This window comes from the organism of the source record quoted next, unplaced genomic scaffold, assembly GCF_019419815.1.
Source record: "Pyrus x bretschneideri cultivar Hongxiangsu unplaced genomic scaffold, Pyrus_bretschneideri_v1 Contig8, whole genome shotgun sequence".
Lineage (NCBI taxonomy): Eukaryota > Viridiplantae > Streptophyta > Magnoliopsida > Rosales > Rosaceae > Pyrus > Pyrus x bretschneideri.
The window spans coordinates 10,996,728-11,012,228 of NW_025999820.1; the positions used below are offsets into that span (position 1 = coordinate 10,996,728).

Genomic DNA, 15,501 nt, shown 5'->3' on the forward strand with positions numbered 1-15,501 from the left:
GGAACACGTACGCGCTGTTAACTCTAACAGCAACTGGGACTTTTGTATGCTTTTTATGATAATCTCATCAGTCAACAATCAATCAAGAAGTTGGATGGAGGGCCTTCAAAATTCAATCTCGATCGTCCATGGCTTCGGTCATCGACGCTCCTCTTCTGTTGGAGTTATTGGATTGAAAGTTTGTTGTTGCTTACTGTTTGTTGTCATTGTCGCTGCTTTTATGTCCTTCTTCTACGGACTCATCGAGTTTACCATATTGCCCTTATTTTACCGGGAATTGAAGTGATGGCCTTCCAAGTTGTTGGGTGGCACCGTCGCCCCTCAAAGTTCCAAACCCTAAAATGTATTTGTCGTGGTTAAATATCAGGGTCTGAAATATGATTTATCACACAAACAATATTACAAAACGAATGGAGCGTGATTCAAACTTGAGTGTATGGAAGAAACACATTATTTTTAGCAAATGTGAATACGTATACGTCTGTAAAGCAAGATAATAACGAAAAATTTTATTATAAATGTCTCGTCAAATAGTTTTTGTCACCTTTGAAAATTAATAGCAATCGAGTTGGGGAGTAAAACCCTTTAACGAGTAATGTACGTATACTACGTATTAAGAGAATAGTAGAAGATTTGAAATCTCTGCAATCAAAGGTATTTTGCCAAACGTAATACATACTTTCATACAAGTATTGGATTAAGTGGTGCACATTAACAGATAACGCAATGAAAAATACCAGTAGACGGAAAGCGAAGTGCAATGAGAATGTACCAAGAAAATTAAGAAGAAAATGTAGAGGAAGAGGAGCATGTGGAAATTGGCATAGGAAAAGTGTTGCCTTTGAATTGTGATGCGCAAGAGACGTGTTTGACAACTGCACATAGACACAGTGAGTCCAAATAAACAGAGATCGAGTCAAAAGTCAAGATCAAGGAATCGATGTATTGGTACGATATGCTTGTCAGACAATAAAATGCAATGCAATCTTTCCAGTCATCTCAAGAGTCAAGGCATCCATAATTCTAAACTCAAAAAGTCGTTTGATAACCATTTTACTTGTAGTTTTTTATTTTTTGAAAACTGAAAATTCGTTTGGTAAATTTTTTTTTTAAACAAACAATATTATCTACATTAAAGAAAGAAAATCGGTTTAGTCTCGTAATAGACTAGTAATAATGTAATTCAAATTCGTCTTTGGCGTGAAACGAACCTAAAACCTTTGTTTGGTAAATATTTAAGTTAAAAAAAAAAACTAAAAACTAAACTTTGAAAACAAAGTAATTTTCATTTTTTTGGTTCTCCGCTTTCATTTATTTGAAATTTAAAATTTGAAAATAGTTAAAAAACGAATTTTTAGGAAAAAAAAAAGAACTGAAAACTGAAAACAATATAATTTTCAAACAGCACCTTGATGATCCACGCCCATGAACAAAAAGAAAATTGAATTTATAATGAAGTATATTTCGTTATGCATGGATGACTCATCACGTGACTATAAAACATACAAATCACTAGTTGCAATTGCAAGATTGATTCTCTCTCCCTCGATAACACGTACAAAGTCAACAACTTAAACAGGTCCAGAGGTTTTGTTGGTGTTCAATTACAACTTGCACGGCGGCCTTTATTCCAAAAATTAAAACATAAAAAATTAGGAATACCGGCGGACTTTAGAATGGTCGATGAACCCTAAAGGTCAAGATGCTTATTCCATGGAATTTAAATTGACAACTATAAATAAATATATTATACAGATGATGCTTTACCGCAGTGATTCAATCTCCACTACTCCCCTTGTTCAACAAAAAAAAAAAAAAAAAACGAAAAAGGTCTCCACTACTTTCTTTCCTCTTTAACTTAACAATTTAATTAACTAACGCTATCATTTGTCAAAAAAAATTATGACACGAGACAGCAAAAAAGATCATTCTCTTCCTCACAAAATCACAGTTAGTATGCAATATAACAAAAACTTTGACTTTAACGCTTAAATTTCTTTTTATAATACTTGTTGGACATTATGCAACTCAATTAGAACAAAAGAAGCGTTATAAGATGATACAAAGAAGAGTCTAAGAAGTCAAATTATAAATCTCACATGAAAATTATGTGCAAAAATAACATCTTATTAAAGAAAATGTGTCGGCTAAATGTAACACGATTATAAAAAAAACACTTAAACGACAGAAGAACCCCAATCAATTGACTTTATGCTTACAAAATGTACTGTTTACTTTTGTATGAGACTTAATACTTAGTTAACAAATGTACTATTGATGATTGGGAGGTATGTATTATTAACAAATTGTTGTCATTTTCTTAAAGACACTAGTTATCACTTTCAATAGTAAAATACACTCAATCTATTTTATAATTATTTTTCATAAATACATATATTTGTCTGACCTACAAATATATTTTATAGAGTTAATTTATAGAATTATTTATCTTAATTATCAACGTTGTCATTGTGTTCAATAATTAAAAATGCATAGGTATGTTGAAGTTCTCCGGATCTAGTTTAAGTGGCTTGAGGTGTTCTAATATTGTTCAACACGCTCTCTTGATGATTTGAGGTGTCTCAATATTATTCAAGCCGATCTCTTAGATGACAATTATACAAACAGTAACGACTTAAGTATTAAATATTAATTATTTCTATCGTCAAAATTCCTTAAAAAAGAAAAACTCGTATATTCTTCATGTAAAATTCTATCTACACAAGCAACAACAAATTAAAACACACTTATTCATGTACAGTGAATATGTCTAGCGATTTCTTGTACGATCATGGACGGAGCCAATGAAGGCTCACTGGGGGCAGATACCCCCACTCAAGTGATTCGTTTGTTAAATTGCATAATACAGTTATAAAATATGCACGCGTTATCTTTGAAGTAAATATAGTATCTAATATCCACAATACCTTCATACTACTTCACTCCATATCAAATATTATATGAGCATGCTGTTATTCTGTCATTCAAACCGACAAACCCCTCTCCCTTGCCTATCTATAGTAATATTTTTCTCAACACTTTGCCACTTTCCATTACTAACCTGAAATTTTTGTAACATTGAGATTGTGATACATCATCATTTGAAATTACACCTATTATCATATTGGGTAGAAGCCATTCTATAATAAGGTCTTCTTAGTTGTTTTTCAGATTGCCCCCACTAGGAGAAATTTCTAGCTTGGTCTCTGTGTACAATCCATTAACCACGAAACGACACGATAATAACAAGCTTGAATCAACCTGTTAATGAGTTGGGTTATTATCTAGTACCCCTTAACGAGTCAGGCAGGTATCGAGTCACCCATTAAGAACTAAATACGATATTATTTGTCAGATTTAGACATTAGTCATGTCAATTTCTTGCGTGAACAACTCAGGTCGTCACGGATCACCTGTTAATAACCTATTAAGATAATGAGTTTGAACGACACAACCTATTAAAATAGTCAATATGACACAAAAACAACCCGAACAAAATAAAAAACACAACCTTTTTAGGCCTAGAGTTGAAGAAATAACAATATATTCAAAATTTTCACACACCAAGACCCACTTTCGTATGCACGCGACAGATTGACCGACCGTACGCTTCAAATCTATCAAAATATTTGTTCTTCGGAGAAAATAAATCAAAACTGTTGAACAAAAATAGGCAAACGGACAATCTCCAATTATCCAGTCGGTCAATCTCAAAATTTCCCAGAAGGTGTATGATGGGCATTTACGTAAATTCGGGTTGCGTTGAAGATGTCCTAGTTTCTTATTCCTCTGTCCGCTGTCCCCAGTTCCCGCCAACAGCTGTATAAGTAGTTGACCCTTCCCAGTGCAGACGTGTACTTCTTTATCCACTTGCCGCGTACGTTGCATGGTTGATGGTTTAATAGTTTAATTAATTAATCGTAATCAATTAATCTTAATTATTTTTGTCAACGTTCTCAATCCATGTTTTTGCCACGTGTTTTGATCAAATATTACAAGTTGCTCGGCCCCTAAACTGTCGATTGATCGATTTATCATATGCCTTTTCATGCAATATTTTGTTCTTTCAAGATAATTTAATATTTAGACGTTGATTATCATTTTTAAATTTCAGCCAGATGCTATCGAATATTGGTGATTCTTTTGATGAATTTCCAACACTTCATGATCGTTAGACAAGTTGGAATAAGAATTTAAAGATCCTCAACAATATCAGTCTTAGTCGACTTCATTTGGCTTTTGTTTTGCAGGCGAGCTGTATAAACACAATTCTGACTTCTAAGTCGTCTGTATATGAAATGATAAATTGAGTTTAAAAAAGCACCAAAGAACATGGCACGCCGTTTTTTAACGAAATTTGACAGAAATGGTACGTTTGTACAAAAATAGATGAAAACTATGCAATAAAATTACCAAAAACAATTTTTGAAGTGGTAAAATTGTGCAAACCCAATAATCCACTCCACATAGTGTTTGTGTAGTTTTCCCAACGTTCCAAGACATCTCTAGTATACACGTAATGTTAGGCTTGGGAGTGTTGTGAAACTAATTATAGAAGTGTGAGAGAGAGGGCGGCAAAGAGAGAATTCTCCAGGTATGAGAATTATATCCTCATCCTTTGATGTTGCACTTTTATTTATATCAATCATGATGTTTTTTTTTTTTTCGCATTAAAAGTAACACCAACATACGAGGATTTGATCTCTAAGTCCTAGAATTTTACTTTTAAGTTACATCACATTTTTAACTAATAATTATTGACGGATTAATTTATATGAAAACATTATATTTACATTACATTTAATGAATTTTGCATAGTGGCATATATGCACAACCTCACGCGGTAACGCCCATCCAATAGTTTTTGGATCCTAATGGCTCATTATTTGTTTATTTTTCTTCATTTTTATATTCTAATTTAAATTTCTTTGACTATTGATGATGGAGATCCCTAACCATAAATAAATAAATATCTAGATTTTCAGACTCATAAATAAATATCTAGAATTTCCAACCACCTTCCGTGAACTAACATTTATGCACGCGCTCACGCAAGTCCATAATGCATTTTTTGAATCACGACGTGCTACACGTGACTTACACATTTTAAATGTATTTATATGCATGAATTGACAAAAAGAAAGTCAAATATTGGAAGTAAATAAATAATCTTAGATCATATCAGAAGAAATCCCTTACTGTAGATAATATCGTTTGTTGCAAAAAAAAAAATCATTTGACAACTTATTTAATCGTGTGCGAAAGACCTTTTTTTATAATCGACATTACCCCGGCTATCAAGATGTTTTGAATGTGTTTAAAAATAGATAAAATAATATTTAATGAACAACTAATAGAATTACATTATTGCTATCACATTGTGAGATACTAATTATAATAAAAAAAATATACAAAAAAAATTAATTATTAAAAACAAAACTATTAAAATGCTGAAAATACCCCTACTGTATTTGATGCATTATTTTGGGTTGATTTTGAAGTTTTTTTTTATTTGAGGGGCATTTCTGTCCAATAATTTTTGGTGAAGCTGGTGACATTAGAAAACACTATTCATTGGGCTTGTTGGCTTTATATATAAGATTTGACAGCATTAAAGTTTTTCAATTCATAAACAAAAAAATAAAATGCCAACAGAAGGGAAAAAAAAAAAGTAAAATATGTAATGGGGTCATGGTCCATAAGAAGTAGAGATTATTCAATATGCAAAAACACGACATGCACAAGTCTTTATAATATAAGTAGTTAGATACTTGAAGAAAAAAAAAATTAACCACTTATACCATGACACTTGGTGTATCGGCTCATGTTCCTAGTATACTAAAAAATTTGTCCATTAGAAGAAGGCTAAGCGCACTCTAAGTTACTAAGTACAATTTATTTTCTTGTATTTATTTAAAAGTAATTATGCTTATGCCTTATGTTATGCGGTTCATCTCTATTGAGTCTCTTTTGCCCTAACAAATAACTATTTAACCCTCTAATGTTGTCAGACTAATAAAAAAGAAGATATCGAGAAATTCCAAGTGAATTGAAATTCAAGAAAATTAGGTTATTGACATGCCCCAACACCGATATTCCCACATACTAGGGTAGGCACGTGTTGGTCGACACTCGAAGGTGACGAAGCCATTTTGAACATGCTTGCCAATAAAAGATATGTAATTAGCAAGATTAAGCCAAAGTAGGATCATGTTCAAAGCATACAATTAACTAAGAATAATATGAAAGAATTACTAATAAAAGATACAAACAAGGGAATGAAACCTGTACTAAGAAGACTCGAGGATACCTATGTCGAAATGTCCTGACACCTAGACACCCTCGGACTCACCGATGTTCCATTGCAAAATCAAGGCCCAAATCTCGTCGGGTTTGGGGTGAAACATGAAGAAGGAGGGTTGGGGAGTGGGTTCTAGGTGGTGGATCGAAGAAATTCGTTGGAAAAACAGACAAAAATCACCGAAATTGGCTACCTAGAACCGGGTTGACGTTAGGTCAGACCGGGTCATTTGGAATCCGATGATCCTCACTTCTCTCCCTTCCCTTCTTTCTTCTCCTCCTCATTGGTTCACTCTCTTACCTCCTTTTTTTTTTCTAATTGGGCATCACTCTCCTCCTTTCTCCTCTCCCATCCGTCCATCTCTCTCCTTTCTCTTCTCCACTCATCATCACAACCATGCACGTGGCTCAATCAGATTGCTCTAGAAAATCTGGAGCCTTCTAAAGTGTATATTAAATTTACTAAAATGCCCCTAACATTAAACGTTAATATCTCATTTGTTATAACTCCAAAGTACGTTCCATTTGCGCCCACGCTTTCATAGTGACGAGTACTACATGAATATGCCCAGGGAACAAATCTTATGCAACATGACAAGGCAGCCAACAAAAGTCAATGTATTTGCCTCAAAGGGTATTTTCGTAATTTCATGTTTAAAAATTATAAAAGCCGTGATTTTTGGGGATGGGTCGTTACAGTTATGCTACCAACAAATAACTATTTACCCCTGTAACATTGTCGAACTAATAAAAAAAGATACCGAAAAATTCTAGGAGAATTGATATTCAAGAAAATTAGGTTTGACTACTTCATTTCACTTAGCAGCCCACAACGCACCCAAGTTTCTGGAAACCTCAATTTGTAAACACACACATATATACAATGTACGGACCATGAATTCAAATTTTAAAGTATTTTTACAATTCTGCAGCCTGCAAATGGTTCGAATTTAGGATAATTTATGCGGAAGTTGAAGATATTATTGGTTTTTGCTTGACCTACAGGGTAGGGCTTCAAAGTTGATGTCTGCAGCCTTCAATTTCAACTTTTCAATTTTTGAGTGGTCAAACTGACTCCACCAAATCCGATATTATCAGGAAATATCAAGGCTCCATAAAATTGAAAAATAAAATAAAATAAAGAATAAAATAGAGAGAAAAACAGAAAATGGGTTTTGCCTTACTGGGCCACAAGGATTTGACAGAAGAAAATAAAATCGGGCCCACATTGTGTGGGTGAAGTGGGTTGAGCCCATCTTAGCTATTACCCAAGTCCATGGATCCACCTTTATGCGGATGAAAAATATCTCTAACAAATGGGTAATAAAAGACCCATTTACAGCTTTCACTAGGTTGGGCCTGCCAGGCTTGGAGATTTTGTTGTGTGTTTTTTGATATAAGGGTTGGAGAACCGAACTCGAAATTTCAAGTTCAAGTTGAATGCTTTTAACTGACTCAGTTATTAATCTTTTGCATAAACTCAATTGATATGTGTGAGAGAGAGAAATCGAATCAATCTTTGTAAATGTTTGAAAATACATAACCATAGGAAAAATTACAAGAGCAAGACCGCGTTTAGCAATAGCCACTCTTATGTTGCCTAATATTTACGCTTGAGTTTCAGATGTATCGTAAAAATTTTGTTTTTCATACAATTTTTTGATATTTGAACAAACCAACCATCTTATTAAATAACGAAAAAAGTGAAGTGTTTTTTTTATTCAAGGGAAAAATACATATAGAGAAATGTTTTTGACATTTTCAATCATCGTGCATTATTTTTTTATTTTGACATTTAAATTGAATAAACTGAAAAAACGAAAAAGAAAAAAAAGAACAAAGATACGTAAAAGAAAAACCTTTTCAGTGGGAGACCAACGGTTCTCGAATTGCATTTTCTTCTGTTTTAGCGGGTCCAAGCCGCCGCCATAGGCTTAACGGGTAGGCCCAAAGTTCCAACCTTTTGCTTCGTCCAAGCTGCCATCTTCCACGTTTTGATTCGATCCTACTTTTTCACACTTGTCTTCAACCTCTCCATTCGCCAACTGATCCTCTTACATCTCCATCTCTCTCTCTCACAAGCAACCCCAATGGCGGAATCCAAACCTGGACCAGCTCAAGCTCCACCTGGTACGATTTTTCCAACACTGTGATATCTAAATCTCGTCGTAATCCCGAAACCCATTTGTTAGATTTTTCAGTTTCTTCTTTTTTCTTGAAGAATTATTGAAAAGATCGGTTTTTTCGTGGTGGGTTTTGGATATTATGTGCGGAAATTGAGGGGTGTGGTCAATTTGGATTTTACAGGATTTTAATAGACTTTTTTTAAATGATAGGTTTCAAAGGATTTTAATAGAGTCTACATTCTATATGGATTTCAACAGATTTATATGGATTTCTGTTATAGATTTTTATGAATTTGTATGAACTTGTCTCGTGGATTTCTTTGGATTTCTAAACATCATCAAACCAATATGAACATGATACTCAATCATTTATCTTTCTTTATTTTCCGACCCAACTTGTAAACATCACCGAACCTTATGTAAAAATTCTAACTTACATCAAAACATTGACCCAGCGTGTAGAGATTCGAATATAACAATAGTCGAGTGTATTAATTTGTTAAATTGGCAACAATGGGTATATATATATATATTCAATTACAAGGCTAAACTCTTTTGGAAGCAATTCTGGTTTATTCACTCCAACTTTTGATGAAATTGATGAATCATAAGAATGCTGAGGTCACCAAAAATGCTCTGCTTGGTATCCTCTTTTCCCAGGTACCAAGTATGTGAGCTTTTTGCAGGCTTAGAGATGTTTATGAAGGAAGAGGTAGCGCTGTCACACGACTCTTTGGTTAATTGAAAATTCATTTGTTGCTGTGTTAAATAAATATGGAATTGCAGAAAGGGATAACAAAAATATGAGTGACCAGAGAGAGAGCCTTAGAACTGGAACTTCGAGACCCGGCCAGTTGTTGGAATTGGCTGTGGGGTTTTGTGTTAAAGGGAAATGATGAGACGACACAGTGATGGTAATGAGCGGTTTGAATGCAGTAGTGAGGTTTGTATGCAAGAGATAGAAAAGTCAGTTTGAGAGAGAAACTTGAAAAGAAATCCTAGGGTGGAGGTGGGATTCTTTATAGTCTTTGTATGTGTAAAATTCACTCACAAATCCTACAAAATCTCTTACTTAATGATATCCTTCAAAATCTGTGACATTTTGAATACCTACAGATATGCACCTTGGATTTTAAATCCTAATTGACCACCCTTGGATTTGGATGTATTCTTTTAAATCCTGTTAAATCCTACTTTGACTACACCATGATTTCAAAATCTTTTAAAATCCTCTCTTAACATCCTAATTGACTACATCCTGATTCTAAAGTTTTTTAAAATCCTTTCAAATCTTAATTTGACTACACCCTCCTGAATATTTTGGATCTAATTAGAGTTTGGGATTCGATTATTTCTGCAGATTATAATGTGTTTGTGTAGAACATAGGATTAATTGTTTGATTAATGGGGTGAATTTCTTGTAAATCTCGAAAATTCGTCACAGATAAGGAAGTAAAGGCGCCTAATTTGATTGAAAGAGCAAAGGAAGAGACGGGGGCAGTGTTGCACACTGACAAAACACATCATGATCATAAGGAAACTCATGGATTGCATGACGATATCGATGAGAAAACCCCACTGGACGATGTCAAAGCTCCGAATATGTTCGAGAGGGCGAAGGAGGAGTTTGAGGCCATAGTTGAAGCAATCCATCCCAAGCAAGAGTCTCCCACTTATGGAAAAATGTTGGTTTTAGTTTGCCCCTTTGAACAAATTGGAAATCTGAACGTAGGATGAAATTGGCCTTTTGATGTGCTTAAATCTTCACCTCATTGCGTTTGTTCGTTTAATTGCAGGGACGAAAGCAAAAAGGACTCGAAGAAACAGGAAAAAGCTGATTCTCTACCCGGTATGAAACCATGACAATGTTGCTTGTATGAGATGGTTTCTCAGAACTTCTGCATCGGTTTCCATTAGTAGAACTAGCTGTTTTAAGAAGATAAAGGGTAAAAAGAAAAAAACAATATGCTGTAGTTGTCCTTGTAGTCCTCGACGCTCACCTTGATGGTCACGTTGGGTTTCACTTGGCTGTTTTAAAATTCGATCGTAAACCTATTTTCCTTCCTTTTATTGAGCGTCCCAGGCTTCGTCTTGGATGGATTGTGGTCAACACTTTTCTGTGTTTGTATATAGTTTGTTCAACGTGCTAACTCTTAAGTTTAATATTCTAGTTGTTAAGGTCCTCATAATTATTTTCATGCTTGCAATCTTCTCCATTCGACCAAAAAGAAAAATGAAATCTTTTCTGTTCGTGGCACGCTGGCTGAATGTTGTTTGCAGAGAACTCTTTAAAGTCAAAGTTTGTGTCTTCTTAGTTCTTAGTTGATGTTTGCAGGAAATCATGCCAAGACATCCAATTTGATTGATAAAGCCAAGCAAAAGATTGAGACATTGATGCACCATGAGAAGTCGCCAAAGAATCATGATAACGAAACTCCTGAGAAGTCACCGAAGTATCATACTAAAGAAACTCATGGAAGGAGTGATGACATTGACGAGAGTATCCCAACCGATCATGTTAAGGCTCCGAATGTTTTTGAAAGAGCGAAGGAGGAAATCGAGGCCATTGTCGAAGCAATCCATCCCAAGAAAGAAGAGAAAACTTCGGTTTCCACTCCTAAGAAGGAAGGTGGGTTTGGGACTTAATAGGAAGAGAGTTGGAGAAGATGTGCTCCCCTCATGGGAACAAAGATATAGGTGTGAATATTTTGTCAAAGTTGTGATGCTTCATCGTCATTCTTTTCTGCCCGATGACAAATCAGGATATACATGTAAAATTGTGAGATCATTTGATTACTCAAGTTTCTTTATGGAATTTATGTGCATTCTATATCCTTATCACGTCAGCCTCATTCGGAGTCAAGGATCGGATTTGATTGCATAACTCACTAGATTTAGTGTATGCTGAATGAAGAAATTGAATACTAACTTCTAAATTTTGTCCAAGTTGAAAGTAGAGTCGTGAAGGAAACTTATTGGTTCATATTCTCACGCTAATTCATCTGCAGCCTTTAACTTGGACAAAAATTAAAAGTTAAATCCATATCTTATTTCAACATATATTAAATATAGTTCCGTTATCCAACCCAATTCGATCCTTCAAACCAAAGGAGGTCGATATGTCTCTTCATCTTCAACCAAAATAGGAACAAGATGCGGGATCTCATGAGCATCAATCGGCCCTTCACTGAGGACCATTGATTGTTGTGAATCTCACACGTGGTGAGGTTGCCACCGCCATTTCATCTTCAACCAAAATTACCATATCTTCCCTACAAATCTTTATGAAAAAATGGCCTCACAAAGCAACGAGACCTTGCCTTTTATACACGGCAGAGCTAGAGTGCTACACCACTACCTTTGTAGCAATAAATTAGTGCTAAAAAACATCGGCACGACTCACAAGTACAGTGGAAGGTCGGAAACAGAAATTTAAAATTAAATATAAATAGTATTTACCGAAAATTAATCGTACAATGTACGATAAATGAACATGATTACACGATTTTCAAGATCCCTAGAAAAGGATCCCGCGAGGATCCTTTACCCAAATTATAAACCAGCAAAGCCTGCAGAACCGTGTTCATGACGATCGTCCGAAGACTCCGACACCACGAATGATGCCATGCATGTGCCATCGGTGACATAAAACCGAAACCCTGAAGGCGAAATTGGCGTTTTTATCCGGATTTCCATGCCCTCACGCAACAGCAAATTCGACTTCAAAGTCGAAAACTTATCTGTATTGGGATGGACGATGGATGCTGATTGAAAACGGCAAAATAGCGCGTTATTGATTTGAAATACTGTACACTAATTAAACACATTCTTCTCATCCGTCGCAGTCCCAGCGCAATACAACTTTTTTGCATCCTTCAACTTGGGACTTGTGTATTGTGACCGATCATAATTTACGTATGGACAAACAAGAAATCGTTAATTGTTACGAAATGTAATAAAAAGCGAACTTTGATCAGCAATTTTTTGCGTAATTGGGATTTTGTTTTCAATGATCGTTACCCATGTTCACTGTTCAGTGTTCACAGCTGATGCTGATGTTGATCATCTCTCTCTCTCTCTCTCTCTCTCTCTCTCTCTCTCCTCTGACTTCAAAACTCGTGTATTTAAACAACTCCGATTCGACCTGATCAATCCACCAACTTACTAATTCTATCACCCGACTCAGTTCTCGTCTTCCCAACAGTGAACATGGGTGACGATCACTTCGTTAGCAACAGCCAATCCAACAGCAGCAACATCTCCTGCATTGCAGCACCCCACAACCGTCCCCCTCCCGAGATCTCCGCCCTTGCTCGCCTCTCCGACAACCTAGAATCGATTGTCGACTCCACAGACTTTGACTACTTCCCCGATGCCAAGATCGTCGTCAACGCCGGCCGGGAAGTTCCCGTCCACCGCTGCGTTCTGTCTGCGAGGAGCGAGTTTTTCAAGAACGTGTTCTCGGCGAAGGACAGAGGATCATCAGCAGCGTCGTCGTCGTCGTCGGTTGCGGCTCCTCGGTTTGAATTGAAGGAGCTCGCCAAGGAATACGAAGTCGGACTGGACGCGCTCCTCGCCGTTTTGGGGTATTTGTACAGCGGGAAGCTCAGGTCGCTGCCCAAAGGCGTTTGCGTCTGCGTGGACGACGCTTGCGCACATGTCGCTTGCCGGCCGGTGGTTGATTTCATGGTGGAGGTTCTGTATGCTTCTGCAACTTTTCAACTCTCTGAATTGGTCTCTCTTTATCAGGTAAAAACTTCACTACAACGTGTTAGTACAATCTTTGTTAAGACTTCTATACTTTGTCGGACTGTGAATTTGAACTCGTTACTAGTCCGATAGAAAGTCGAGGTTCACAGACCATAGAAATACGTTACGTGACATGTTGTCATACTATTAGTTTGAACTATATTCATTAATAACTAGTCCAACCGGTGCTATACTTATTTCTTGATTAATTAATGACTGAGATTCACAGTCTGACAACATTAACATGTACGTTCACTAATAATTTGGCGGATGAACATTTGGATACTTTTTAGTGTTTATATACTTACATAATAGTGAATGAAGTTTAAATTATTAACTAAGGTCGAAATTTACAGCCTGACAACGTAAACATATTATATAGGTGTGTATAATAGTGAATGACGTTTATCAGCTTTCGGAAACTTTGTTGTTAGTTTGTTTTGTATTGATTATTAATTTTCAGAGGCATCTGCTAGATATTCTTGAGAAAGTCGTCATAGATGACATACTGGTGGTGCTGTACGTCGCCAACATGTGCGGCAAAGCTTGCGAGAGATTGGCGGGGAGGTGCGTTGAGATGATAGTCAAGTCCGACGCCGACGTTGTAACTCTTGAGAAAGCCCTGCCGCAACACTCCGTGAAGCAGATTACTGATTCCCGCCTGGCGCTCGGCTTGGACAGGCCTCAACAGTTCCACTCTGGTGCTAGTACTAGTCATTTCCCAGATAAACACACCAAGAGGATACACAGGGCTTTGGATTCGGATGATGTCGACTTGGTGCGAATGCTGCTGAAAGAAGGGAATACCAATCTCGACGACACCTTTGCGCTGCACTACGCTGTCGCATACTGCGATGCAAAGACCACAACGGAGCTGCTTGATCTTGGAATTGCATATGTTAATCGTAGGAATCCGAGGGGGTACACTGTGTTGCACGTTGCGGCGATGAGGAAGGAGCCTAAGATCATTGTGTCCCTTCTCACGAAGGGTGCTCGCCCTTCGGATCTTACGCTGGATGGGAGGAAAGCTGTGCAGATCACTAAGCGGCTTACCAGGGCTGTGGATTTTTTTAAGTCTAATGACGAGGGAAAGTCTTCTTCCAATGATCGCTTGTGCATAGAGATTTTGGAGCAAGCGGAAAGAAGGGATCCGTTGCTTGGAGAAGCCTCGCTTTCGCTTGCTATGGCTGGCGATGATCTGCGCATGAAACTTTTGTACCTTGAGAACAGAGGTAGTTTTCGCTTGCTGTGAGTGTTAGTTTGCTCTTCTTTTTAACTTGCATTAGATTGCATTTGCTTATAAAATTTGACTGTGTAGTTGATTGATTGTTTCTTATCAGTTGGACTTGCAAGATATCTGTTCCCCATGGAAGCCAAGGTTGTAATGGATACCACCCAAATCGATGGCGATGCTTCTGAGTTTCCGAAGGGTCTGGCCAGCTCTCAGAGGACGACGGTGGACTTAAACGAGGCACCGTTCAAAATCAAGGAAGAGCACCTTAGCCGTCTACAAGCTCTATCTCGAGCTGGTAAAATCTTGTTTCACAACACAAAAAATTTCCAATCGCTTCTTTTCTTTGTTTGATTCGAACTGGCATAACCCACATCCGCTACATTTTCCGTAATTTTAGCTTTCGAGTTTCAGCAATTGAAAATTTTCATTGCCTTACCAACACGTTATCTGTTTTTATGAGCAGTGGAAATAGGGAAACGCTTCTTTCCCCGGTGCTCGGAAGTACTGAATAACATCATGGACGGCGATGACATATCACAGATTCAATACACCTGGAACGACACGCCAGAATTGCGGCTCACGAAGAAACGAAGGTACATGGAACTCCAGGAAGTACTAAGCCAGGCATTCGACAAGGACAAAGAGGAGTTCGATCGGTCTGGAATTTCTTCTTCTTCGTCTTCCACATCGATAGGCGTGGTGAGGTCTAATGGTGGTACGATCACCAGTCAAGAAATAAGACAGTTTCTGCCAAACCTGAGGCAGAATGTTCATAGGAAAGCTTCTCGTAGCGATGATTTCGTGCTTGCTTTCTGTTCGATTTAGATCGTATTTCTGTGTTAGAACATGTTCCTTTGTTAATATCGTAATCATGTTCTTGGTTAGTATGAGATGAATTTTGTAGCAATGGCTCTTGAACCATGTCCCGAGTTGCATTTCCGTCTCTGAACTCTAATAATAGTTATCCTCGTCCTCCAATTGACCCCGATCCCACCCTCGGTCACGTGCATATATCAATTGTGTCCCGACGATGAGACCAGTTCCAAAAAATACTTGGCTCTTCACACGTAAGAAGTCAAACATATAAATCAA

At 36.9% G+C, this 15,501-nt stretch overlaps 2 protein-coding genes across 2 annotated transcripts; both read left to right on the plus strand.

The window, feature by feature from the left end:
- Positions 1–8,195: 8,195 nt before the first annotated feature.
- LOC103951880 (muscle M-line assembly protein unc-89) lies at positions 8,196–11,258 on the plus strand. The gene is made up of 4 exons (XM_009363357.3): positions 8,196–8,430; positions 9,871–10,111; positions 10,223–10,275; positions 10,762–11,258. Exons 1-4 carry the CDS (start codon positions 8,391–8,393, stop codon positions 11,070–11,072), a joined length of 645 nt encoding a protein of 214 aa, XP_009361632.2. The 5' UTR covers positions 8,196–8,390; the 3' UTR covers positions 11,073–11,258.
- Positions 11,259–12,365: 1,107 nt separating this feature from the next.
- LOC103951879 (BTB/POZ domain and ankyrin repeat-containing protein NPR1) lies at positions 12,366–15,330 on the plus strand. Its single transcript, XM_009363355.3, has 4 exons — positions 12,366–13,175; positions 13,639–14,407; positions 14,516–14,704; positions 14,873–15,330. Exons 1-4 carry the CDS (start codon positions 12,636–12,638, stop codon positions 15,232–15,234), a joined length of 1,860 nt encoding a protein of 619 aa, XP_009361630.2. The 5' UTR covers positions 12,366–12,635; the 3' UTR covers positions 15,235–15,330.
- The last annotated feature ends 171 nt before the right edge of the window (positions 15,331–15,501 follow it).

Coding starts and splice junctions, on each gene's coding strand:
- LOC103951880 (XM_009363357.3), top strand. CDS start 8,391: ATGGCGGAATCCAAACCTGGACCAGCTCAAGCTCCACCTG. Junction 10,112..10,222: donor TCTCCCACTTATGGAAAAAT/GTTGGTTTTAGT, acceptor GTTTAATTGCAG/GGACGAAAGCAAAAAGGACT. Junction 10,276..10,761: donor AAAAGCTGATTCTCTACCCG/GTATGAAACCAT, acceptor TGATGTTTGCAG/GAAATCATGCCAAGACATCC.
- LOC103951879 (XM_009363355.3), top strand. CDS start 12,636: ATGGGTGACGATCACTTCGTTAGCAACAGCCAATCCAACAGCAGCAAC. Junction 13,176..13,638: donor AATTGGTCTCTCTTTATCAG/GTAAAAACTTCA, acceptor ATTAATTTTCAG/AGGCATCTGCTAGATATTCT. Junction 14,408..14,515: donor TTTGTACCTTGAGAACAGAG/GTAGTTTTCGCT, acceptor GTTTCTTATCAG/TTGGACTTGCAAGATATCTG.